A 25,141-nucleotide genomic window follows, 5' to 3' on the forward strand; every position below is an offset into this window, starting at 1 on the left:
GATGGATTCTCTACTTTTTAAAAATGTCTGGCTAGTATTTGATGACATATATGTGAATGTATGTAGTTTTAACCATTCTCCATGAAGAAGTCTAGACAATTTTAGCTTTTCATCACTATAAATGTTATGAAAAATATTCCTTTTTTTTTTTTTTTTGAGACAAGGTCTCGCTCTGTTGCCCTGGCTGGAGTCCAGTAATGTGATCATGGCTCATTGTGGCCTCGACCTCCCGGGCTCAGTGATCCCGCCGACCTCAGCTTCCTGAGTGGCTGGGACTAGGTGTGTGCCACCATGCCCAGCTAGTTTTTGTAGAGATGGGGTTTCACCATGTTGCCCAGGCTGTTCTCGACGTCCTGAGCTCAAGTAATCCACCCCGTTGGCCTCCCAAGTGCTGGGATTACAGGCGTGAGCCACTGCACCTGGCTGAAAAGTATTGTTATAAATTTTTGTTATGGATTCTTAAATTAGTAGTGTTACTAGTTATTTTTTTAACTTTTTTTTTTTTTTTTTTTTTTTTTCCCCGAGTTGGGAGTTTCGCTCTTGTTGCCCAGGCTGGAGTGCAGTGGCGTGATCTTGGCTCACCACAACCTCTTCTTCGCAGATTCAAGCGATTCTCCTGCCTCAGCCTCCCTAGTAGCTGGGATTACAGGCATGTGCTACCACGCCTGGCTAATTTTGTATTTTTAGTAGAGATGGGGTTTCTCCATGTTGGTCAGACTGGTCTTGAACTCCCGACCTCAGGTGATTCGCCCGCCCCAGCCTCCCAAAGTGCTGGGATTACAGGTGTGAGCCACTGCTCCTGGTCTATTTTTTTTAACTTAAAGAAAATTATAAAAATTACTTATGCTTATGATAAAAGAATTCAAACACTTAAGAAACATTTAAAGTTAAAGTTGGCCTTTTCTCCTAGGAAGATAGTGCCAATTACTGTTTGATATGTATTCTTTCAGATCTTTATCCTGCACATGTACACAGGGCTTTTTTTGTTTTCTTCCATCCTTTTTTGACTTTATTAAAGAAGGAAAAGGCTGGACATGGTGGCTCATGCCTGTAATCCCAGCGCATTGGGAGGCTGAGATGGGAGGATTGCTTGAGCCCAGGAGTTCAAGACCAGCTTGGGCAACATGGTAAAACCCCTTCTCTACCAAAAATACAGAAATTAGCTGGGCATGGTGGTGCATGACTGTGGTCCCAGTTACTCGGGAGGCTGAGGTGGGAGGATTGCTTGAGCCTGGGAGGCAGTGGTTGCAGTAAGCTGAGATGGCACCATTACACTCTAGCCTTGGTGACAGAGCCAAACTCTAAAAATAAAATAAGATGTAAATAAAATATATAAAATAAAATAGAAGGAAAACTCTCTCCTGCTTTTAGAAGCCAGTGATTGGGGAGTGATGATAAATTGAGAGGTCTGACACTTGTAAGCGATTGGAGAAAAATAATGTATTTGTGGTGAGACTACATTATTTAAGTCTCTTACAATGAATGTGCGGCTTGTGCTTTATGAAATAAATAAATGGAATTGTGTGTTTTCTTCTGATCATGTTGTAGAAAGATTTTTTGGGTGGCAGGGGAGATTTTTGTTTGTTTTTAGTAATAGTCCTTCCTAATAATGTTTGCATAGCAGTGTCTTCATTCGTTTTTCTGTTTAAGCCATACCAGTAGCTCTTGTGGAAAGAGTGATTGCTCTGGACTTTGTTTAGGTTTGAGACTAGTAAATGCCATTGGTCTATAGAATTGAGTTAACAAAATTAAACAAAAATAAAATAATCCACACTTTTTTCTTCTCGAAAGTGTATTTATGTAACTTCTCACCTGAGTTTGCAGTTCTTGTGAGTTGGTTAGGGAGATGTTTTCTCCTCTGTATGGAAAGGAGAAACTAGTATAGTTTTAAGTCCTTATTGACATATTCAAATCATAAAGTTATGAAAAGGGGGATCTTGATCCAGACCCCAAGAGAAGGTTCTTGGATTTCATGCAGGAAGGAGTTCAAGTTGCGTCACAGAGTGCAGTGAGAAGATAGTCGATTGAAAGCTATGCAGTTACAGAGTAGGGAGTCCTCAGAAAGCAGGAGAAGGAATGTTTCATCTTTGTTTTAAGCATTTCTTTTTTTTTTTTTTTTTTAATTAAATTTTAGTTTTTGAGACAAAATCGTACTCTTGTTGATCAGACTGGAGTACAGTGGCACGATGGTGGCTCAGTGTATCCTTGACCTGCCTGGGCTCAGTTGCTCCTCACACTTCAGCATGCCAAATAGTTGGGACTACAGGCACACACCACCATACCCCGCTAATTTTTCTATTTTTTTGTAGAGACAAGATTTTGCCATGTTGCCCAGACTGGTCTCTACTCATGGGTTCAAGCTACCAGCCTGCCTCAGCCTCTCAAAGTGCTGAGATTACAGGTGTGAGCCACTGTGCCCAGCCTCTTAAGCATTTCTTATATAGGCATCTTCTCTGTGTAAAAGCTAAGCTATGTCTACATGCAAGTGGGTTGACATTGTGACAAAATGTATTATTTTGTTGATTTAAAGAAAACGATCTTTGGCATTTTAGTGTGTAAGCACATCAAAGCATAACTATATTTAAAAAGCATATATTTTGTGCTTTCAAGATATCCGGACATTTTGTTGTTGTTGTAGTTTGTTCTTGCAGGCATTATTAAGCTACTTCCTTAGCTGCAAATGTCTTATGACCATGGGTCATGACTTGCAAGGAATGTGCCTTGGTAGTTGTAAGATGAAGGTGATTTTTAAAATGATGTTACCATGGCTATCCTGGGTTCCTGTTTCCTTAAGAGAAAGCGAACTGTAATTTAGGTCTTTTAACTACTGACCCAGGTCTCATTTTCTTAGAGCTCTAGACCAGTACTGTCCAATAGAAATATAGTGGGAGCCACATATTTAATTTAAAATTTTTAACTTTTCATTAAATTTCATTAAAATCCTAGTTTTTAAAAAAGAAAACTATATATATAATATACAATAAAATGATTATATATAAAGTATATATTTAACATATAAATGTATAATGCAATAGATATTTGACATAAATACATATATATAACCCAGTATGTCTAATACATGGGCATTTTAGCATATAATCAATGTTAAAAATTTATTAGTGGGTTATTTTACTTTTTTTTTTTTGAGAGACTCGTGTTGTGCAGGCTGGAGTGCAGTGGTGTGATCTCGGCTTATGGCAACCTCGGCCTCCCAGGTTCAAGTGATACTCGTGCCTCAGCTCCCAAAGTAGTTAGGACTATAGGTGTGCACCACCATGCCCAGCTAATTTTTTTTTTTTTTTAAGATGGAGTCTTGCTTTGTCACCCAGGCTGGAGTGCAGTGGCGCAATCTTGGCTCACTGCAACCTCCACCTTCTGGGTTCAAGTGATTCTTCTCCCTCAGTCTCCTGAGTAGCTGGGACTACAGGCATCTACCACCATGCCCGGCTAATTTTTTTTGTATTTTTAGTAGAGACGGGGTTTCACCATGTTGGTCAAGCTGGTCTTGAACTCCTGACCTCGTGATCTGCCCACCTTGGCCTCCCAAAGTGCTTGGATTACAGGTGTGAGCCACTGCGCCTGGCCTAATTTTTGTATTTTAGATAGAGACAGGGTCTCGCTATGTTGCCCAGACTGGTCTTGATCTCCTGGACTCAAGTGATCTGCCAACCTCGGCCTCCCAAAGGCTGGGATTATAGGCATGAGCCACCCTGCCCAGCTCTACTTTTTAAAATTTTTTAGATGGAGTTTCTCTCTTATTGCCTAGGCTGGAGTGCAATGGCGCAATTTTGGCTTACCACAACCTCCCCCTCCCAGGTTCAAGCGATTCGCCTGCCTCAGCCTCCCGAATAGCTGGGATTACAGGCATGCGCCACAATGCCTGGCTAATTTTTTGTATTTTTAGTTGAGATGGGGTCTCTCCATGTCGGTCAGGCTGGTCTTGAACTGCCGACCTGAGGTGATCCACCGGCCTCAGCCTCCCAAAGTGCTGGGATTATAGGCGTGAGCCACTGCGTCCAGCCAGCTCTGTTTTTTTTGAGACAGAATCTCATTTTGTTGCCCAGGATAGAGTGCAGTGGCAAGATTATAGCCTCCTGCAGCCTCATACACCTGGGCTCAGGTGATCATTTCACCTCAGCCTTCGAAGTAGCTAGGACTATAGCTGCATGTGACCACTCCCAGCTAATTTTTATTTTTTTGTAGAGATGGGGGTCTTACCATGTTGCCCGGGCTGGTCTTGAACTCTTGACGTTCAAAGAATCCTCCCACACTGGCCTCCCTAAGTGTTAGAATTCCAGATGTGAGCAACCATGCCTCGCTACTTCTTTTATTTTTTCTTTTTTTGAGATGGAGTCTCGCTCTGTCACCCAGGCTGGAGTGCAGTGGCATGATCTCAGCTCACTGCAACCTCTACCTCCCGGGTTTAGGCAATTCTCTGCCTCAGCCTCCTGAATAGCTGGGATTACTACCTGCATTCACTCTATGGAACAGGCCAAGGTTCACACCCAGCATCACGCCCAGCTAGTTTTTTTTTTAATTTTTATTTTTAGTAGAGACAGGGTTTCACCATATTGGCCAGGCTGGTCTTGAACTCCTAACCTCATGATATAGCCGCTTCAGCCTCCCTAAGTTCTGGGATTACAGGCATGAGCCACCGCACCTGGCCCATTCTTTATTTTTTAACTGTCTAAAAAATCCACTTTATTTTATGGTTATAGCACGTTTCAATTTAGACTAGCTACATTTCAAGTGATGAATGGCTACATGGGGCTAGTGGCTGTAGCTTTGTCTGGCAGAAATCTGAGCGAATTTTCTTATTACCTTTTCCTTTGAACTCTTCTGCTACTTTTTAGAAACCTAGCATGGACCCAAAGGGGAAGGTCTAATAGGAGTCAAATGTTTGATATCAATTAAATGCTTACAGTATTGTAGGAAGGTTCTGCAAATGTATTTTGGTGATGTTGAAAAATATATACTTTATGGCCTGGTGCGGTGGCTCACGCCTGTAATCCTAGCACTTTGGAAGGCTGAGGCGGTTGGATCACCTGAGGTCAGGGGTTCAAGACCAGCTTTGCCAATATGGTGAAACCCCGTCTCTACTAAGTATACAAAAATTAGCCGGGTGTGGTGGTGGGCGTCTGTAATCCCACCTACTCGGGAGACTGAGGCAGGAGAATTGCTTGAACCTGGGAGGCAGAGTTTGCAGTGAGCCGAGGTCATGCCACTGCACTCCAGCCTGAGCGGCAGAGTGAGACTTCCTCTCAAAAAAAAGGCTGGGTTCAGTGGCTCACGCCTGTAATCCCAGCACTTTGGGAGGCCAAGGTGGGCGGATCACCTGAGGTTGGGAGTTTGAGACCAGCCTGACCCACATGGAGAAACCCTGTCTCTACTAAAAATACAAAATTAGCCAGGCGTGGTGGTGCATGCCTGTAATCCCAGCTACTCGGGAGGCTGAGGCAGGAGAATTGCTTGAACCCGGGAGGTGGAGGTTGCGGTGAGCCAAGATTGTCCCATTGCACTCCAGCCTGGGCAACAAGAGCAAAACTCCAACTCCAATATTGTCCCATTGCACTCCAACCTGGGCAACAAGAGCGAAACTACAACTCCAAAAAAAAAAAAAAAAAAAAAGAAAAGAAAAAAATACATATTTTGAATTTTCTTATGTCTAAATCACAGAAACCATAAAACCTTAAATATTAGCCTGAAAATAAACCAAATATATGGTGCTTTTTCTGTAGCCATATCTAAAGTGTTATCTCTCAGCATACTACTTATTTATTTTATTTTATTTTTTATTTTATTTTATTTTTTTTTTTGAGACGGAGTCTCGCTCTGTTGCCCAGGCTGGAGTGCAGTGGCCGGATCTCAGCTCACTGCAAGCTCCGCCTCCCGGGTTCACGCCATTCTCCTGCCTCAGCCTCCCGAGCAGCTGGGACTACAGGCGCCCGCCACCTCGCCCGGCTAGTTTTTTTTTTTTGTATTTTTTTAGTAGAGACGGGGTTTCACTGGGTTAGCCAGGATGGTCTCGATCTCCTGACCTCGTGATCCGCCCGCCTCGGCCTCCCAAAGTGCTGGGATTACAGGCTTGAGCCACCGCGCCCGGCCACTACTTACTTATTTATTTTTTAAAGAAAATCTGTACTGAATGGGCATAAGGGATAAAAATTGTGTTTCACAAAAAAATTAGCCGGCCTAGTGGTGTGCTCCTGGAATCCCAGCTACTTGGGAGGCTGAGGCAGGGGAATTGCTTGACCCAGGGAGGTGGAGGTTGCAGTTAGCCAAGATCACGCCACTGCACTCTAGCCTGGGTGACAGAGGGAGACTGTCTCAGTAAATAAATAAATAAATAAAAGATTGTACTTCAGTTCTTAACTCTACCTACTAACTCCACCCATGCCTTTTATTGTTTTGGTTTCCCTGGAAGGGATTGTTAGAATTGTTTATACTTTATATATTGTGCCTTTGTAGGGGATAATTTCTGTCTTCTCACTTTTAGGCTTATTTGCAACAAGTTCAAGATCTGGTCATTTTAGAAAGCATAATTTTGCAGACTTTAGGTAAGCTTATCTTCCTTTGAAACTTTTTTTAAAATTATGCAATAAAATGATTTGATTTTAAATATTTGCTCAATAGGAAGAATATTTATTGGGAAAGTTCTCGTAGTGTCCCTCTGTTTCCAGATTATAGAGGTTGTAGAGCTGAGTTTAACTTTGGCCTGTTCCGTAGGGTGAATGCAGGTAATACAGCTGACCTTTGAAACAGCAGTCAGTGGGTTATTATTTTTTTCATTCTAGGGTTCATTATTTGCTTTTTAAGTTTTGGTGACTTTTACCCTGAAAAATTATGAAAACTATCTAAAGGATGTTTTTCCTTCCATGGATCGTTATGGGCTGTAACAACATTTGTTTTTAAAATGGTAACTAGTGTTTAGAACAGCAGAGTGAAAGTGGGGGGACTTAAGCTTTAGTGGTTGCATGGGCAACTCTGATGATACTGTGTTATTATCTGTTATTTTCATCACATAGGCTGCCTTTAAAAGTTTAGAAAATATGAAAATACAGATTTTGTTTTTCCTTGTTCTTTTGGGCTATCATTTTTCTCTTAGGTAGGGTAAGGTTTCATGAGTTGTATGTCAAAGTTATTGGTGTAGGTACAATTTTTTTTGCACATATATATACATGATGAGTTCTTCAAAGTTTATTTCTCAAGTTAATTCTAGTTAACTTTTTTCTTAAAATACCTTCAAGTTATATTTATTTCATGGGACAATGATATTTTTCTGGTGGAATAAATTTCTATTAATATTTTAATGTGGAAACCAGTAAGGTATAATTCACAATCAGTTATCCTTGTAGCATAATTTGTAAAATGTAAACTTCTTAATAGTTTTTTAACCAATTACTTTTTCTTTTAAGGCTTTGAACTAACAATTGATCACCCACATACTCATGTAGTAAAGTGCACTCAACTTGTTCGAGGTAAGGAATCCCAACTTATGAAGACTATCTCAAATTGTTTTCTCATTTAGAGGTTGTGGTTTGTGGCGGACAATACATAACAGTTCTGCTTTGGCCAAATTTAAAGGCCTACTTGGCTTAAATCACAATGAGTTGTTCTGATTTGATGTTTTTCTGTTGGGTTCTTACAAGTAATGTTTTTAGATGGTCTCTAGTTAAAGAGAGCTAACCTCTTGAGAATGTTTGTCAAAGTTGGGCAGGTTTTGAAGAGTTATTTAACAGCAATTTTAAGAAAGTCATGAGGAGTGGGTGATCTTATTTTAATTCTGGGGTTGATTAAAGGCCCCCTAGAGGATCATATAGAATTTATTTGGACTTTCGGTGATTTACAATCCCTTGAGAACTTTTCTTTTTAATTCTGATTTAACAATATTAGGTATAATTGAAAGAAACTCTCTTATTTAGTTTAAGTAGTATCAAGAATATCTGAACACTATTGTGCGTTTAAGTCCTTTTATGATTTTGTAGGCCAAACTGATAATTGGTCTTACTTTACATTTTACTAATATGTGTTTCATGTGAAAATCCCCAAATTTTCCCGAGTTCTTTATATTTGAAAGTATTTAAATGTTATATTGAACAAGGATAAGATTAGAGATGGATGTATGTTAATATTGAGAAGACTGTGTCCTAAAGAAGATAAAAATTTGCTTTGTCACCCAGAACGGTTTGTTTTGGAAGAAGTTAAATTTTTTCATTGTAATATATTACATTATTAGATGATTTGGGGATTAAATCACAGGCTACTTAATTAAAAACTTTTTTTTTTGAGAGGGAGTTTTGCTCTTGTTGCCCACGCTGGAGTGCAGTGGGACAATCGCAGCTCACTTCAACCTCTGCCTCCCGGGTTCAAGCAATTCTCCTGCCTCAGCCTCCCGAGTAACTGGGATTACAGGCATGTGCCACCACACCCGGCTAATTTTGTATTTTTAGTAGAGACGGGGTTTCTCCATGTTTGTCAGGCTGGTCGTAAACTCCCAACCTCAGGTGATCCACCCGCCTCAGCCTCTCAAAGTGCTGGGATTCCAGGTGTGAGCCACCGCGCCTGGCCTTAATTAAAAGCGTTCTTAACAGCAAAAGTCACTTTTCTGAAATATGTCAGTCTTCTAGGTTCTAATCTTCTTTCTAGATCATCTTAGTTCATCCTGTAGTTTAGTGTTTCTCAGTGAATCCTTACATCAGAATCTCTGGGTTACTTGTTAAAAAAATGCTTGCACCCTTCTCCAAACATTTAATGAAATTTTAGGGAGCGTGTCCAAGAATTGCATTTTAAACAAGTACCTCACATATGTGGTATGCAGAATAAAGCTTGAGTACCTAGATCTGGAAACAGCATAATTATTAATGTTAAAATAAGAAATCACTGATCTGTCTACTTTGGCAGAATGTAAACATCAGGTTTACAGGGACCATGTCTGCTGTCTCATTTGCCATTATATTCACAGTACCTTGCAAATACTAAATGCTTACTAAATATTTGTTGAGAATGAATGGAACTAATAAGTTTTTTCCTCCCCCACCCCTGACTTTTTTTTTTTTTCTTTAGCAAGCAAGGACTTAGCACAGACTTCTTACTTCATGGCAACCAACAGGTTTATATTTTAATTTTTTTCTCTTCTATTTTTGGTATAGGACTTTACTTGGGTTTGATACAGTGTGCTATAGACAATTCTCTGGTGAATATTGATTTTTCTGCACAGTTTTCATGTTGTACTTTAAATTTCCATGTTACTTTTTAATTTTCTAAAGTTATGTAATTATTTAGTACTGATTTTTTTGATAACCTACTCAATTCTGCATGATAGTGACTGAAAATCTAATTTGGAGGATTCTGCAATAATAATAATAATTTATATATATATATATATATTTCTTTTTTATTTTTTTTTGAGACGGAGTCTTGCTCAGGCTGGAGTGCAGTGCCGGGATCTCAGCTCACTGCAAGCTCCACCTCCCAGGTTCATGACATTCTCCTGCCTCAGTCTCCTGAGTAGCTGGGACTACAGGCGCCCGCCACCATGCCCGGCTAATTTTTGTGTTTTTAGTAGAGGTGGGGTTTTACTGTGTTAGCCAGGATGGTCTCGATTTCCTGACCTCGTGATCTGCCCACCTCAGCCTCCCAAAGTGCTGGGATTACAGGCGTGAGCCACTGCGCCCAGCCTATATATATATATGTGTGTGTGTGTGTGTGTGTGTGTATATATATATATATATATTTTTTTTTTTTTTTTTTTTTTTTTTCTTTTAAAGACAGAGTCTTACTCTGTCTGCCAGGCTGGACTGCAGTGGTGTGATCTTGGCTCACTGCAACCTCTGTCTCCCGGGTTCAAGTGATTCTCCGACCTCAGCCTCTTGAGTAAGCTGGAATTACAGGCTGGCACCACCATGCCTGGCTAATTTTTTTGTATTTTTAGTAGAGATGGGGTTTGGCTATGTTGGCTAGGCTGGTTTCAAACTCCTGGCCTCAAGTGATCCTGCCTGTCTTGACTTTCCAGAGTGCTGGGATTACAGGGGTAAGCCACTGCACCCGGCCAATAATTATATTTTAAAATGTTCCTTTTTCTTCCCCCTCTGTCAATCAACGGGCACTTATGGATGTAAAGCGTTTCAGTCCTTTTCCTTCTTCCCTTTTAAAGAAAAGTAAATGAGACTGTGGGCGCAGTGGCTCACACCTGTAATCCCAGCACATTGGGAGGCCAAAGCTGGTGAATCACTTGAGTCTAGGAGTTCGAGACCAGCCTGGCCAACATGGTGAAACCACATCTTTACTAAAAAATACAAAAATTAGCAGGGCGTGGTGGCACATGCATGTAGTACCAGCTACTTGGGAGGCTGAGGCACTAGAATTGCTTGAATCCAGGAGGCAGAGGTTGCTGTGAGCCGAGATTGCCCCACTGCACTGCAGCCTGGGTGACAGAGAGAGAGAGACTCTGTCTAAAAAAAAGTAACTGATTAGTACATAACTTATATTACCAAATGACTTGCCCAACATTGTTAGTTAATGGAAACCAAAGATATCCCTAATAACTGTCAGGGCTAAGAAGTTCATTTTTATAGCCTGTTATGAGAAAGTTTTGAAATAAACCAACGTATTTATACTTGAGAGAGTAGTTGTCTATTCATTATTTTAAATAGACCAGAACTATGATTGGTGAGAAACAAATTATTTTTAAGATATTTTCTTAAGTATTTGATTTATGGATTACACAGACCAAAAAGCTTACAATTTTCCTTAGGATCTGAGCTTAGTCTCAGGATAATAGGTAATAAATATTGACTTCTAGGCTTGAATACTGGCCCAGAAGTCAATGTTTTAAAGAACTTGAATTCCCAGCCTTTTTACTTTTTTCATTTTTTTTGGCTCTGGTCAATGTGTAGATTAAGTGATGTGTATTCAAGAGGTGAAAAATGATGTTACCTGAACAGGTGGGTTAATAGGAAATTATATTGAGTGCTAGATCAGAGCATTGCAGATTTCTTACCCTTCTTACTCTCCTGTGTATTTTTAAGCCTTTTTTTTTTTTTTTTTTTTTTTTAAATAATGGAGAGTTTTAGCTTTGGGTTGAGAATTGAGAGCTCATGACACTCTCTGTTTTCTTCCCTCTGATGTCAGCCTGCATTTGACCACATTTAGCCTGCAGTACACACCTCCTGTGGTGGCCTGTGTCTGCATTCATCTGGCTTGCAAGTGGTCCAATTGGGAGATCCCAGTCTCAACTGACGGGAAGCACTGGTGGGAGTATGTTGACGCCACTGTGACCTTGGAACTTTTAGATGGTAAGTTTTAGAGTAAGGGACCTTGAAAAGCACTTGCTGTTGATCTGTCACATAGCTGGCCAAAGGTGACTTGATTCAGATGAAAATAGTTAGTTAGTAGTTGAGGTTATTCTTGTTTCATTACTTCTGTTTCTCTCAGTCTTTCTTGAATGTTCTGTTTTATTTGTAGAACTGACACATGAGTTTCTACAGATTTTGGAGAAAACTCCCAACAGGCTCAAACGCATTTGGAATTGGAGGGTAAGAATCATTACTGTCAGCTTGTGGACAAAATCAATTTCTTTTGACTGCAACAGTGAATATACCAGTATTGAATATTGACCTTAGGTTTGGAATTTCCCTTTTTATAGTTACACAGTAATCATGACTTCCACTTCATACCTTGGATACTGTTGTAGAAGTCAGTGTCTCTATGGGATAGCAGGATTTGCTTTTCATTGTGTAACTCCTGTGATATGATCATTTGGGCAGTAACACTGGTTGAGTATTTTCTGTGTGGAAACTGGTAGGGAAAAAACATGGCTTCTCTGAGTCATGGCTTCTCTGGGTATTGGCTTCTGGTAGAGGCAAGATAGAGAATTACAAGGTTAGAGCTGGTATCATAATACCTACTTATAAAATGGATTTTAGAATTTTGTTTTTATATAGGTTGTAGTCTAAAGTTGTATATCAAATATTTGGCAAAGTCTTAGGAATAATGGAATCATTCCTTTTTTTGTTCAGATATAAAGCTTGTTTTCAGATGTTTCCATTATTTTCTCATAAATCCAGACAGATAAAGTTAATTTCATTCTCCTGAGTTGAGTGAGTGGCAGAGAGTGAGTTTGCCTCTTAGAAGCCTGAGATTAGAAGTAGGCTTGAGAGGCCGGGCATGGTGGCTCATGCCTATAGTCCCAGCACTTTGGTAGGCCAAGGCAGGCAGATCAACTGAGGTCAGGAGTTCGAGACCAGCCTGGCCAACATGGTGAAACCTCGTCTCTATTAAAAATACAAAAATTAGCCAGGCATGGTGATGCATGCCTGTAGTTCCAGCTACTTGGGAGGCTGAGACAGGAGAATTGCTTGAACTCGGGATGTTGAGGTTGCAGTGAGCCGAGATTGTGCCACTGCACTCCAGCCTGTGACAGAGTGAGACTGTCTCAAACAAACAAACAAACAAAAAACAACAGCAACAACAAAAAAGTAGGCTTGAGAGCACATAGCTCATCTTTTACTTTAGCATAAAACCTCACCAAAATTTCTAGAATTCAGTTATGGACTAACTATAATCATAAGCAGAAGGCATGGATGTTCATTATGAATTTTAGATAAGCATAGATTCTTTGTTGTTGTTACTTTGTAACATTTGGATAGATTGCTGTGATTCTTTTTTTTTTTTTTTTTTGAGACGGAGTCTCACTCTGTCGCCCAGGCTAGAGTGCAGTGGCCGGATCTCAGCTCACTGCAAGCTCTGCCTCCCGGGTTCACGCCATTCTCCTGCCTCAGCCTCCCGAGTAGCTGGGACTACAGGCGCCCGCCACCTCGCCCGGCTAGTTTTTTGTATTTTTTAGTAGAGACGGGGTTTCACCGTGTTAGCCAGGATGGTCTCGATCTCCTGACCTCGTGATCCGCCCGTCTCGGCCTCCCAAAGTGCTGGGATTACAGGCTTGAGCCACCGCGCCCGGCCGATTGCTGTGATTCTTAATTGAAGGTTTTAAAATCTTCTCTTGATGGTAATATTTATTGGATTTCATGTGAGGATAGCGTCCTGCCTGTGGCCTATCCAGAACTTCCAGTGTTGCTGCAAGTACAATCTACTCATCTCAATGTTTTTTTATTTAGTAAATTACCTAAGTAAAGAGATGCTATTTGCTTCATTCCAGGCATGCGAGGCTGCCAAGAAAACAAAAGCAGATGACCGAGGAACAGATGAAAAGACTTCAGAGCAGACAATCCTCAATATGATTTCTCAGAGCTCTTCAGACACAACCATTGCAGGTTTAATGAGCATGTCAACCTCTTCTACCACAAATGCAGTGCCTTCCCTCCCAGTCTCCGAAGAGTCATCCAGCAACTTAACCAGTGTGGAGATGTTGCCGGGCAAGCGTTGGCTGTCCTCTCAACCTTCTTTCAAACTAGAACCTACTCAGGGTCATCGGACTAGTGAGAATTTAGCACTTACAGGAGTTGATCATTCCTTACCACAGGATGGTTCAAATACATTTATTTCCCAGAAGCAGAGTAGTAAGAGTGTGCCGTCAGCTAAAGTGTCACTGAAAGAATACCGTGCAAAGCATGCAGAAGAGTTGGCTGCCCAGAAGAGGCAACTGGAGAATATGGAAGCCAATGTGAAGTCACAATATGCATATGCTGCCCAGAATCTCCTTTCTCATCATGATAGCCATTCTTCAGTCATTCTAAAAATGCCCATAGAGGGTTCAGAAAACCCTGAGCGGCCTTTTCTGGAAAAGGCTGACAAAACAGCTTTCAAAATGAGAATCCCAGTGGCAGGTGGAGATAAAGCTGCCTCTTCAAAACCAGAGGAGATAAAAATGCGCATAAAAGTCCATGCTGCAGCTGATAAGCACAATTCTGTAGAGGACAGTGTTACAAAGAGCCGAGAGTACAAAGAAAAGCACAAGACTCACCCATCTAATCATCATCATCATCATAATCATCACTCACACAAGCACTCTCATTCCCAACTTCCAGTTGGTACTGGGAACAAACGTCCAGGTGATCCAAAACATAGTAGCCAGACAAGCAACTTAGCACATAAAACCTATAGCTTGTCTAGTTCTTTTTCCTCTTCCAGTTCTACTCGTAAAAGGGGACCCTCTGAAGAGACTGGAGGGGCTGTGTTTGATCATCCAGCCAAGATTGCCAAGAGTACTAAATCCTCTTCCCTAAATTTCTCCTTCCCTTCACTTCCTACAATGGCTCAGATGCCTGGGCATAGCTCAGACACAAGCGGGCTTTCCTTTTCACAGCCCAGCTGTAAAACTCGAGTCCCTCATTCGAAACTGGATAAAGGGCCCACTGGGGCCAATGGTCACAACACGACCCAGACCATAGACTATCAAGATACTGTGAATATGCTTCACTCCCTGCTCAGTGCCCAGGGTGTTCAGCCCACTCAGCCCACTGCATTTGAATTTGTTCGTCCTTATAGTGAATATCTGAATCCTCGGGCTGGTGGAATCTCCTCAAGATCCGGCAATACAGACAAACCCCGGCCACCACCACCTCTGCCATCAGAACCTCCACCACCACTTCCACCTCTTCCTAAGTGAAAAAAGAAAAAGAAGAGGAGAAAAAAACTTCTTTAAAAAACCACGTACTTTTTCGTTTTTTTTTGAACTAAGAAAATTACTTATGAAATATGTCATCCTTCTTGGACTAGGGAATAAATTGATATTGAGACATAGGAGGGTGGTAGAAGGCGTTGGCTATTATATCTGCTGTCTCATGCATTTAACTATTTTCTTACAGTTTTTACTGGTATTAGGTGTTGAAGCTGTGAAGGATTAAGGACACTTTCTGAATTCTTGGCCTCTCCACCATCTAATTAGGTTGATTGGAGTTGATATCTTCCCTCTTCTTGCCAGAGCCGAAAAATGGAGGGTTTGTTGTATCAGACAATTGTGGATCCTTTTGGTGTTTAATATATCAGAAGAGAGGAAGTATTTAAACGTCAAAATCTTTTAATAGACTTAAAAAAAATAATTTAAAGAAAGTAAGTTATCTGTTTAGTTTTTTTATATGATCGGGAAGGGGATAGGGATTTTGCTGTGTGTATGTGATACATAGCAGTGACTCCTGGTGGGTGGGATTGGAGGGTGGGAATGTGTGAGGGTGGGTGGGAGGGTAGGTTTTTGGCTAGGAGTTCTGAAATAGGCTCAGGCCACTCCAAGTGTTCAGATTTTTAAGTGTGTATGTAAGTGTGGATATGTGTGTTCTTAAGTGTGTGTGTTTAAAAATCATGTTTTATCTTTCCCTCCCTGTTCCTTACCATTTTCATTTTCCAGCAGTCTACTAGAGAAAAACATGGTTGGCCTTGAGAACATAAAGGAAGAGGCATGTATTTGACATGGTTTTTTTCCCTTTCTTTATGTTATAATTGAGTAGTAGCCCTCTAATTTATAGTTTGGGCAAGTACAGCCAATACCCTGACTTTTAACTTCATTATGAGAACTTCCTTTTTACCCGCTTTTTTGTTTTTGTGCAAAACAGAGATGGGGTTGAGGAAGGAGGGTTGGTGAGCAAGGCCAGCTTCTGCCCTACAGAATTGGGTGTGTCTTTTTTTCAAGTGAGGCTTTGGGAAAGTATTCAAATGAGAGCAGTCTTAAGGTCTGTAAGAGATGGGGAATGTACTATGTATATCCTGCCTGTGAAAGCCTAAACCATATGGGAGAAGCTAGAGGATACTAAAAACAATGAAATTGTGATTTGGAAGTTTTAGAACATTGTTTTAAAAATTACATTATAAATGTAAGACATGCTTTTATCTGTATATCTGAAGGGAAACAGCTGCATCCTCAAGTTTTTGCAGCCTATATGACTTGAGTTTGGAGCTTGTGAATTTAACAGTACTGGTGCCATGAGAATGAGCAAAGCCTAGCCAATGGATACTATTATATTTAGATTGTTTATCTTTGGTAGCTTTAGATTCTTGATAGGTTCTTAAGATTTCTGAGTCCTTTATAAAAATAGGTCAAGAGTCCTGTTGTTATGGAGGCTTGATTATCCCAGATATTAGGAGTGAACATTTTTGATAAAGAAATCTTTCAGAAAATCTTGGCTAGAAAGAATTCTAAGTTAGCTGTCTAAGTACTAAAAACTACCTAGCCAGAGATCATTTAATGAGATATTCTTTGATCTTCATTGCATTTTTTTGCTCTGGAAAGGATGGTGCAATTTGAGTTTGTCTTTGTGATTTGATTGCAGCTTCCTTCATGCCAAGTATTTTTTAGGGAGAGGTTGAATTAGTTTTCATTTGGAAGTCATAGGGAGACAGGAGTTGTACTTGTGCTGCTACTTGCCAGGAACAGGTTAGGAAGAAAATTGTGGCTGTTGGAATTGATGATGTACTGGCCTAATATAGAAAGGAATTTGTAGGCAGGAGTAAACATTAACTGGCGGTGGGTTAGTGCCCTGCATCTTGCATATTTGAACTGTCTAGAGTTCCTGCCATTGCTGGGTATAAAATGAGGAGCTCTCTGTCGACCTGTAAATCATTAATATTTCTTGACTTGGAGTGTCACTTCACTTTATAGATGACATTTTCCTCTTTCCCCTTGATATTTTCTGTGTTGTGTTAGATAATTGGTAGATACATAGTTGTGGTTTAGTACATTTAGGGCTTCTATTTATTTAGATTTTGTTTGGTGGAGTCTGTTTCCAAAAGGGAATGTGCCGTTTAGTCTGCATCTGTATCTTTGTGGAATTGATGATCACTGGTTTGATTTTGAAAAATGTCTTTTCCAGCTTTTAGTTACTTTCATCAAATGTCACATATTTTCTAATCACATGCACTCCTTTACTACAGAGGCACATACTCATTTGGCCTCATAGCAGTTCTCCATGGCCATACTGTAGTAAAGTTCCTTAGAACTTTGTCAGGAGTGAACTAGAAAAAAGTGCTTACTAGGGCCTAAGAGTTGCTTTGTGCTGTGTAGTCTGGCCTTTGCACTAGTAGATCATTGCTGACATAGGTCAGTTTAGAGACCTTTCTGTGTTAATGCCTCCTGGTACTGTCTTAAGATACATACAATGTCTGTTTTTAGACCTATGCATATGTCATGAAGCTCCTTGTGGGCTCTGCATGAAGCTGCTGCTTTGTTTTTGGGTTAACAGATGTGCCTGTCAACTAGCATGTGTATTGTCCAAATTCCATAAACTTAAGTTTTTTAAGGGCTGTGTGGTTTCTGAGCTCTATGTGTCTTTCCTATCCTTATACCTTCAAAGGGTGAGAAATGAGATGTATACATCTGGTAAAGTTAGTCTGGTAAACGTGGCTTTTCGTTTCTTCATTTAACCTAGACTGTCAAAAATAAGTGATGGTGATAAGTAGGCCTGGAGCCTCAGCTTCTGTAAATCTCATTTCTAAAATTTTGCTAGACTCGTGTTGGCAAAAACAAATACCTGTGGATTGTCCTTAAGGCTTTTAATCAGATACCTGTGTTGCTGTTAGCTGAACTGTAGTGAAGCATCGATCTAAATTGGTCTTCTGAAGTATCAGTTATGCTTTTGAGTTTAGAAAATGCTTAGGTGTTAGTCTAGTCTTGCCATTCATGAATCAGTGTGTGTCCATATCAGACAGCCTCAACTTCTTTTTTCTTCCTTTTTAAAAATGATTTTAGTGTTTTGATTTAGTGTATATTACATAGTTCAGTATTAATGGCTTTACCAGTGTTGACAGAACAATTTTAAATCTCCAGTTGCAAACAGCAATGGATTAGGATATGGAAATAAAATCATGGTGACATCACTGCTGAGTTATCTTAAACCTCTGCTACTTAATTCTCCATATTGAAATGCATACTCCTCCACATACATGGCTTCTAGGTAAAGGCAATTGTAGAGGGGCCCTGTCTGTCCCAGTATGGTTGGATTTTAAACATATCTGTGTTTCCGTTATTTTGGGAACTGATTAATATTTACAATTTTTTTTGTTTGTGAGTTATTTTGATACTAATACTAGGAAAAGAGAGAATCTAGAACATCTTGAAGTTGGAATACAAATTTTATTCTTTTGGTCTTGGGAGAATTTAAGCAGTCTATGCAACTCATCAAATGATGAGAAATAGCCCTCCGAGGTTCCAGTAAGCTTTCAGTGACTTTGATACCTCCCCAAGTTTCTTGAGTTGCTGCTTGTTAACACCCAGCTTTTAACTGAGTGTTTGCTCCTGATGGTTTAGGAGATTTTCATATTGTATCACACTGTCAGGTTTTATTTTGTCTTTTTATCCCTCCGTGGATGTGAGTTTCAAACAAGCATAGTACAGTAATCCTGCCTGATCAAGAGTAGTCTGGAATGAGACTTATTTTTTGAGTGGGAGAGTTCTCCATTTTAATGTTTCTAAAGTTTTTCATATGAACTTGGCATTGGAAAAGGGAGGTAAAGAAAAAGGACGTTTACTAAAAGCAGTGTCTACTCTTCCCCTTTATGAGTGTGTATTCATGGCTAATAAAAAGAGGAGGACTTTCCGGTTTTGTGTTGCCATGTTAAGCATGGAGAGGGATGCTTGACAGCATGCTAATTGAAGCCAGAGCAAGTATGTCCTTCATCAGGTAATCAGGAACTCTTCAGCTGAAGCTGAGGAACTAACTGATTAGTTGTTGATTGATCATAATGTAATTGGTTACAAAGTGGAAGTGCTGGCTGGCTTAAGTACCCAAAGAAAAGAATGTAGCAGCCTAACTTAGTGTTACCATGTGTTTCTGAATTTGAAACTGACCTTTTTTCCCACCCTACTTCACACACCTAAAACTGTTTTCTTGTCAGACCAAAGAGCAAAAAGAAAAAAAAAAAGTAAAACACTTTACCAATCTATGTCACTCAGGTACAATTTTGTGGTGAGATTTTTGTCTGTTCTCTTTGTATTGCTCTTAAGAGTCCTTTCTCAGCATATTATTCTGCCATTGCCTCTGTCTTCCTTGGGGCACCTCAGCTCTGGATGCTACCCCTGGGATATCTACTGCTGTTATGTGAATGATAGGATGTAAATGACCATTATAGTAAGGGCTCTTTGTAAAAAATTCAAAAAATTTAAAAAGGATGTATACATTTTATAGTCTGGCTATCAGTTTGATATCTTGCTGTCAAGTATGTTTCTCAAGCTGTATTTATCCATCCCCTCAATAAATGTTAATGGTAAAACACTCATTTGATTGTTTATGTGTACTGTCCTCAAATTAGTCCTTAGTCTTTTTGTTTGTTTGTTTTTGAGACAGAGTCTAGCTCTGTCGCCCAGGCTAGAGAGTACAGTGGCGTGATCTCGGCTCACTGCAACCTCTGCTTCCCGAGTTCAAGCGATTCTCCTGCCTCAGCCTCCTGAGTTGCTGGAATTACAGGCGCCTACCACTACGCCCAGCTAATTTTTGTATTTTTAGTAGAGACGGGGTTTCACTGTGTTGGCCAGGCTGGTCTTGAACTCTTGACCTCAGGTGATCTGCCCACCTCGGCCTCCCAAAGTGCTGGGATTACAGGCGTGAGCCACTGCGCCCAGCCTAGTCCTTAGTTTATAACTGTAATTTTATTGATATGTTTACAATTTTGTTTCAGTTTTTATATTAGTATGTTTTCTTATTGTGCAAGATCCTGTGGGAATTGAGTCCATTGGAAAGACCCAAGATTTGTCGATCAGTAAACCCAGTAGTATGAAGTATGTTGTAGTCAAAGGGAAGAAAAAAACCCTCACTCTATATTGTTACACGAATACCTGGAAGAGTAACTTGTACACAAAAAAATTATAGCACTAACAGATGATGGCAGCATGTACGCATGTACTGCTTATCTTGCAAGCATTATCAACATGATTCATAATTGTATACATGGTTCTTTGAAAAGCCTGACATGTTAGTACAGACATAGCATTGTATCTGGAAGAAAATAAACTTTGAAGAAAAAACCATTCTTGGTAGTGCCTGGAAAAATTGATAGTGAATACTCATCCTGAGACATAATAAGACCACATTTACAAGGTAAGTCTTGTAAATTACACACTGAAAATAAAGAACTTTTATGCTAAAGTACTCCATACTTACTACACAAAGTTAGTAATAGATATAGTTTGAAAGCTTTAAAAGGAAAAAAATAAATAATTATACTTCTGAAAAGTCACTTGAGTCGTTTCTTCTCCAATTTTCTAAAATAAAGTAGCTAATTTTACAAACAGTATGTATACCTCTCCTGAAAAAACTATGAAATCAGAAATCTTTGCAGAATTTGCTGACAGTTTAGGAAGATGCCAACAGTTTAGGAATTCTGGTGTGGTTTGAAGCACTCCCCTGCTTTTCATTCATTCCTGTAGAAAATACTACCTACTTCCCAGCACTTTGGAGGCTGAGGTGGGAGGATTGCTTGAGGCCAGGAGTTCAAGACCAACCTGAGCAACAAAGTGAGACCTCATCTCTGCACACACAAATTAGCCAGGCACAGTAGTGTATAGTCCCAGCTACTAGGGAGGCTGAGGAGGGAAGATTGAGCCCAGCAGTTGAAGGCTGCAGTGTTTGAGCCCAGCAGTTGAAGGCTGCAGTGAGCCATGATTGCACCATTGCACTCCTGTGGGGCTATAGATCTATACCCAGTCTCGGGAAAAAAAGAAAAAAAAAAACTTCCTACTAACTGCTGTGGACTGTTTACTAATGGGAATATGGCAGTAAGCAGACATTCTGCCGTCAAAGAATTTACAAATAAGTAAAACAGTATGTCAGGTGGTGATAAGCCCTTAAAATTTTTTTTTCTTTTTGAAACAGTCTCACTGTCTCCCAGGCCAGAGTGCAGTGGCAAGATAACGGCTCACTGCATCCTTGACCTCCCTAGGCTCAAGTGATCCTCCCATCTCAGCCTCCGGAGTAACTAAGACTACAGGTGTGCACCACCACATCTGGCTATTTTTTTAAGAGATGGGGTCATCCAATGTTGCCCAGGCTGGTCTTGAACTCCTGAGCTTAAATGATCTGCCCACCTGGGCCTCCTTCACTCTTGTTGGGATTTTAGGTGTGAGCCACTACACCTGGCCATAATAAGCACTTTGGGACTAAAGCAGAAAATAGGACCTAGGGATGTGTGTGTGCATGTGTGTGTGTAGGTAAGTAGGGCTGTTGGAATTGGAAAAAAGGTGGCTAGGGAAGGCTTCATGACCAGAAGCCTCATGACCTTTAGAGAAGACCTGAAGGAGGTGACAGCAAGTCATGGGAATAACTAGGATAAGATCATTCCAGGAAATGTGAGGCATCAAAGGTTCTGAGGTGAGAATATGCTGATATGTTTGAGAAATAGCAAGGAAGCCAGTGTAGCTGGTATAGGAATGAGTAGGGAGGGGGTATTGGAGAGGGGAGAGTAGCAGGATATGAGGTTAGAGAGGCAATAGAAAGCCAAATACAATAGGACCTTGTATGAAGACTGAGTGAATGGAACAGACACTATTGGAAAGTTTTGAGAAGGGAAGTGACATCCAACTTAGGTTTTAAAATGTTCATTTGGGCTGCTGTGTTGAAAATAGATTATAGGAGTCAAGGGCAAGGAGCTCTCACAACAATTTAAGAGATGAGGGTGGCTTGGACAGGTTAGAAGTACCCAAGGTAATGAGAAGTGATACATCTTTTTTTTTTTTCTTTGAGATTTTGAGATGGAGTTTTGCTCTTGTTGCCCAGGCTGGAATGGAATGGCGCGATCTCGGCTCACTGCAACCTCTGCCTCCCAGATTCAAGCGATTCTCCTGCCTCAGCCTCCCAAGTAGCTGGGATTACAGGCATGCACCACCACACCCAGCTAATTTTGTATTTTTAGTAGACACAGGGTTTCACCATGTTGGCCAGGCTGATCCTGAGCTCCTGACCTCAGGTGATCCACTCGCCGCAGCCTCCCAAAGTACTGGGATTACAGGTGTGAGCCACCTCACTCGGCCGAGAAGTGATATATCTTGAAGATGGAGCTAATAGGATTTGCTATTAGATAGAAGAGAAAGAAGTCAAGGATAACTCCCAGTGTTTGTCCTGACCAATGGGAAGGTTGGGGTTGTCATATACTGAGGTAGAGATGACTACAGGAGTAGCGGGAGGTTGGCTTTAACATTAAATTTGAAATGCCAATTAGACATCCAAGTGGAGATGCCTACTGGACAGATGACTAGAGAGTCAAGTTCAAAGGAGGGGTCCAGGCTGGATATACACATTTGGGAGATATCAGCTTATGAATGGGATGAAACAGAGTGAGATAAGTAAAGGAGTAGTAGTAGAAAATAGAAATGTTCAGTGTTTAGAATTGGGGAAAAGAGAGAAACAAGAGACAGAGAGTGGGTGACTATGATGTAGATGGGAAACTAGGAAGAGTATGGAGATCTAGAAAGAGTATGGAGTTCTAAGGAGGAGGAGTGGCCAAGTGTGTTAAATATTGCAAAGTGGTCTAATAAGATGAGGCCTGAAAACTTCATTAGAATTAGCAAGGAGAGGGTCTTTGATAACTTTTTTTTTTGGGACAGTCTTGCTCTGTCACCTAGACTGGAGTGCAGTGGCACGATCTTGGCTCACTGCACCCTCTGCCTCCTGGGTTCAAGCGATTCTCCTGCTCAGCCTCCCAAGTAGCTGGGATTAAGGCACGTGCCACCACACCTGGCTAGTTTTTGTACTTTTAGCAGAGATGGGGTTTCACCATGTTGGCCAGGCTGGTCTTGAACTCCTGGCCTCAGGTGATCCACCCGCCTCGGACTCTCAAAGTGCTGTGATTATAGGCGTGAGCCACTGTGCCCAGCCGCTTTCATCTTTTTTTTTTTTTTTTTTCTCACTTTTCTCTAGGATTAGTCCCCCAAACTCGTTTCCTAATCCGTATTTATAAATAGCTTCTGGTCTACTTTCACCTCTTCAATAGCTACAAAGTGTTCGGTGAATTAAAAATAACCATCTACCTCCAGCCTGGGCCACAGAGGAGACTCCATCTCAAAAAGAAGAAGAAAAGCCATCTACTTTGTTAAACAGAACAAAGAATTTGCTGACATCTTGAGCTTTTAATATCTGCTCCCTCCTTTCACTTAGAAGTGGTTCTAGGCCGGGCGTGGTGGCTCACGCCTGTAATCCCAGCACTTTGGGAGCCCGAGGTGGGCAGATCACGAGGTCAGGAGTTCAAGACCAGCCTGACCAATATGGTGAAACCCCGTCTCCACTAAAAATATAAAAAAATTAGCCGAGCACGGTGGCGCACACCTGTTGTCCCAGTTACTGGGGGGAGGCTGAGGAAGAAGAATCACTTGAACCCGGGAGGCGGAGGTTGCAGCGAGCGGAGATTATGCCACTGCACCCCAGCCTGGGCGACAGAGCAAGACTCGGTCGCAAGAAAAAAAGAAAAAAAAAAAAAAAAAAAGGAAGTGGTTCTAAATAGTAATATTTTGTCTGTCTTGGACTTACAAGAAGGATTCTTTTTTCAACTAAGACCTTCAGTAAATTCATTAAAAGAAAGTCTTTGTTTCTTCCCCATCTATTCCTGTGTCTCTTCATATTGTTCACTACGGTAGTTTTAATGTTGCTTTTTGATATTACTACATTTGGTTGCAGATTCGGATTCCCAAGTTTTCTGTGACATGATTGCCTCTGGCTATTTTTTAATTATAGGGTGTTTGTAACAAAACATCTTTTTTGTACTCCTGAGGGTTGGTCTGTTTGCTTATGTATATAAATCATTGTTGTTAATATTATGTTTGTATTGCATCCATAATCCCAAACTATCCTAGAATGTTCACTCCAAGAGAGCAGGGTTATCTTCCTTGTTCTCTCCTGGCACTTAGGTGCTCAATAAATATTTGTTGAATGAATGAATTTCAGGCCTTCTGAGATCGAACTCCTGAGCTCAGGCGATCTTCCCACCTCAGCTTCTCGAAGTGCTGGGATTACAGGGGTGAACCATGACGCTCAGCCTGAGTGTTTTTCTTGAGGGCTGTAGAATCTTTATGCTCACTTCCACTGTGACTTATGCTCACTTGCTTATTAGGCATGGATAAAACATCTTTCTTAAACTGACAGCAGATAAGGGATGCTGGAAGGCAAAAAATGTCTAGAAGGGTTATGGGAAGAAAGCGAGGAATCATTTCTACAAGTGGCAGAGATGACAGAAAGATGCTTTGAAACTAAAAATCCTTAAAGGATGGTATGATTGGTATTGTGTCTGTCGTTATGATACCTGCATTATTTAGCATGGAATTTTAAAGACAGGGTACACAGTTATGAGAAGCAGCCCTAAACTAGAACAAATATTTCCTTATTCTCAGTCCAATGCTCTTTACTATATAAGCGGCAATAAGGGATGAAGGATGTTGAGTTCAAATTCGTCTTCTTTTCCCATTTACTAGCTATGTCCCATTCTGTTCCTCAGTCCTCTTATCTGTAAAATTGACATAATACTAACCTCTACCTCTTAGGGTTGCTTTGAAAAATTCAATGAATTTATATATGTAATTCCCAGAATCAGTAAACACCCAAAAAATGTTTCTCAGGGTTCTCGACACCAAATGTTCAGTACATGTATTGAACTGTTCACAAAAGAAAACTAAAGACGTTTTATGTGCAAACAGTGATCCTGGCCGGGCGCGGTGGCTCACGCCTGTAATTCCAGCACTTTGGGAGGCCGAGGCGGGCGGATCACCTGAGGTCGGGAGTTCGAGACCAGCCTGACCAACATGGAGAAACCCCGTCTCTACTAAAAAATACAAAATTAGCCGGACGTGGTGGCACATGCCTATAATCCCAGCCACTAGGGAGGCTGAGGCAGGAGAATCGCTTGAACCTGGGAGGCAGAGGTTGCAGTGAGCCGAGATTGTGCCATTGCACTCCAGCCTGGGCAAAAAGGGTGAAACTCCATCTCAAAAACAAAACAAAAACCAAAAAACAAAAACAGTGATCCTCCAGCCTCTGTCTATGTCTGATTTAAAAAAAAAATTTTTATTTTTTTCGAGACGGAGTTTCGCTCTTGTTGCCCACGCTGGAGTGCAATGGCGCGATCTCGGCTCACCGCAATCTCCGCCTCCCGGATTCAAGCGATTCTCCTGCCTCAGCCTCCCGAGTAGCTGGGATTACAGGCATGCACCACCACGCCCTGCTAATTTCGTATTTTTAGTAGAGACGGGGTTTCTCCATGTTGGTCAGGCTGGTCTCGA

The 25,141-nt window shown here is 40.9% G+C and overlaps 1 protein-coding gene across 3 annotated transcripts in view; it reads left to right on the forward strand.

Moving 5' to 3' along the window:
• LOC105492903 (cyclin T1) overlaps positions 1-23,807 on the forward strand; it is a 39,413-nt gene extending 15,606 nt beyond the window's left edge. Inside the window, exons 4-9 of one of the 3 annotated variants that reach the window (XM_071071790.1) lie at positions 6,497-6,557; positions 7,416-7,478; positions 9,064-9,109; positions 11,131-11,294; positions 11,464-11,534; positions 13,157-23,807. In XM_071071790.1, coding sequence (XP_070927891.1) covers positions 6,497-6,557; positions 7,416-7,478; positions 9,064-9,109; positions 11,131-11,294; positions 11,464-11,534; positions 13,157-14,566 — 1,815 coding nt within the window. In that variant the 3' untranslated portion in view covers positions 14,567-23,807. The remainder of the gene's footprint in view (positions 1-6,496; positions 6,558-7,415; positions 7,479-9,063; positions 9,110-11,130; positions 11,295-11,463; positions 11,535-13,156) is intronic. The other 2 variants (XR_011609183.1, XM_071071791.1) reach the window with 2 other exon arrangements.
• Positions 23,808-25,141: the final 1,334 nt, after the last annotated feature.

Source organism: Macaca nemestrina, chromosome 10 (assembly GCF_043159975.1).
Source record: "Macaca nemestrina isolate mMacNem1 chromosome 10, mMacNem.hap1, whole genome shotgun sequence".
In the NCBI taxonomy this organism is placed as follows: domain Eukaryota; kingdom Metazoa; phylum Chordata; class Mammalia; order Primates; family Cercopithecidae; genus Macaca; species Macaca nemestrina.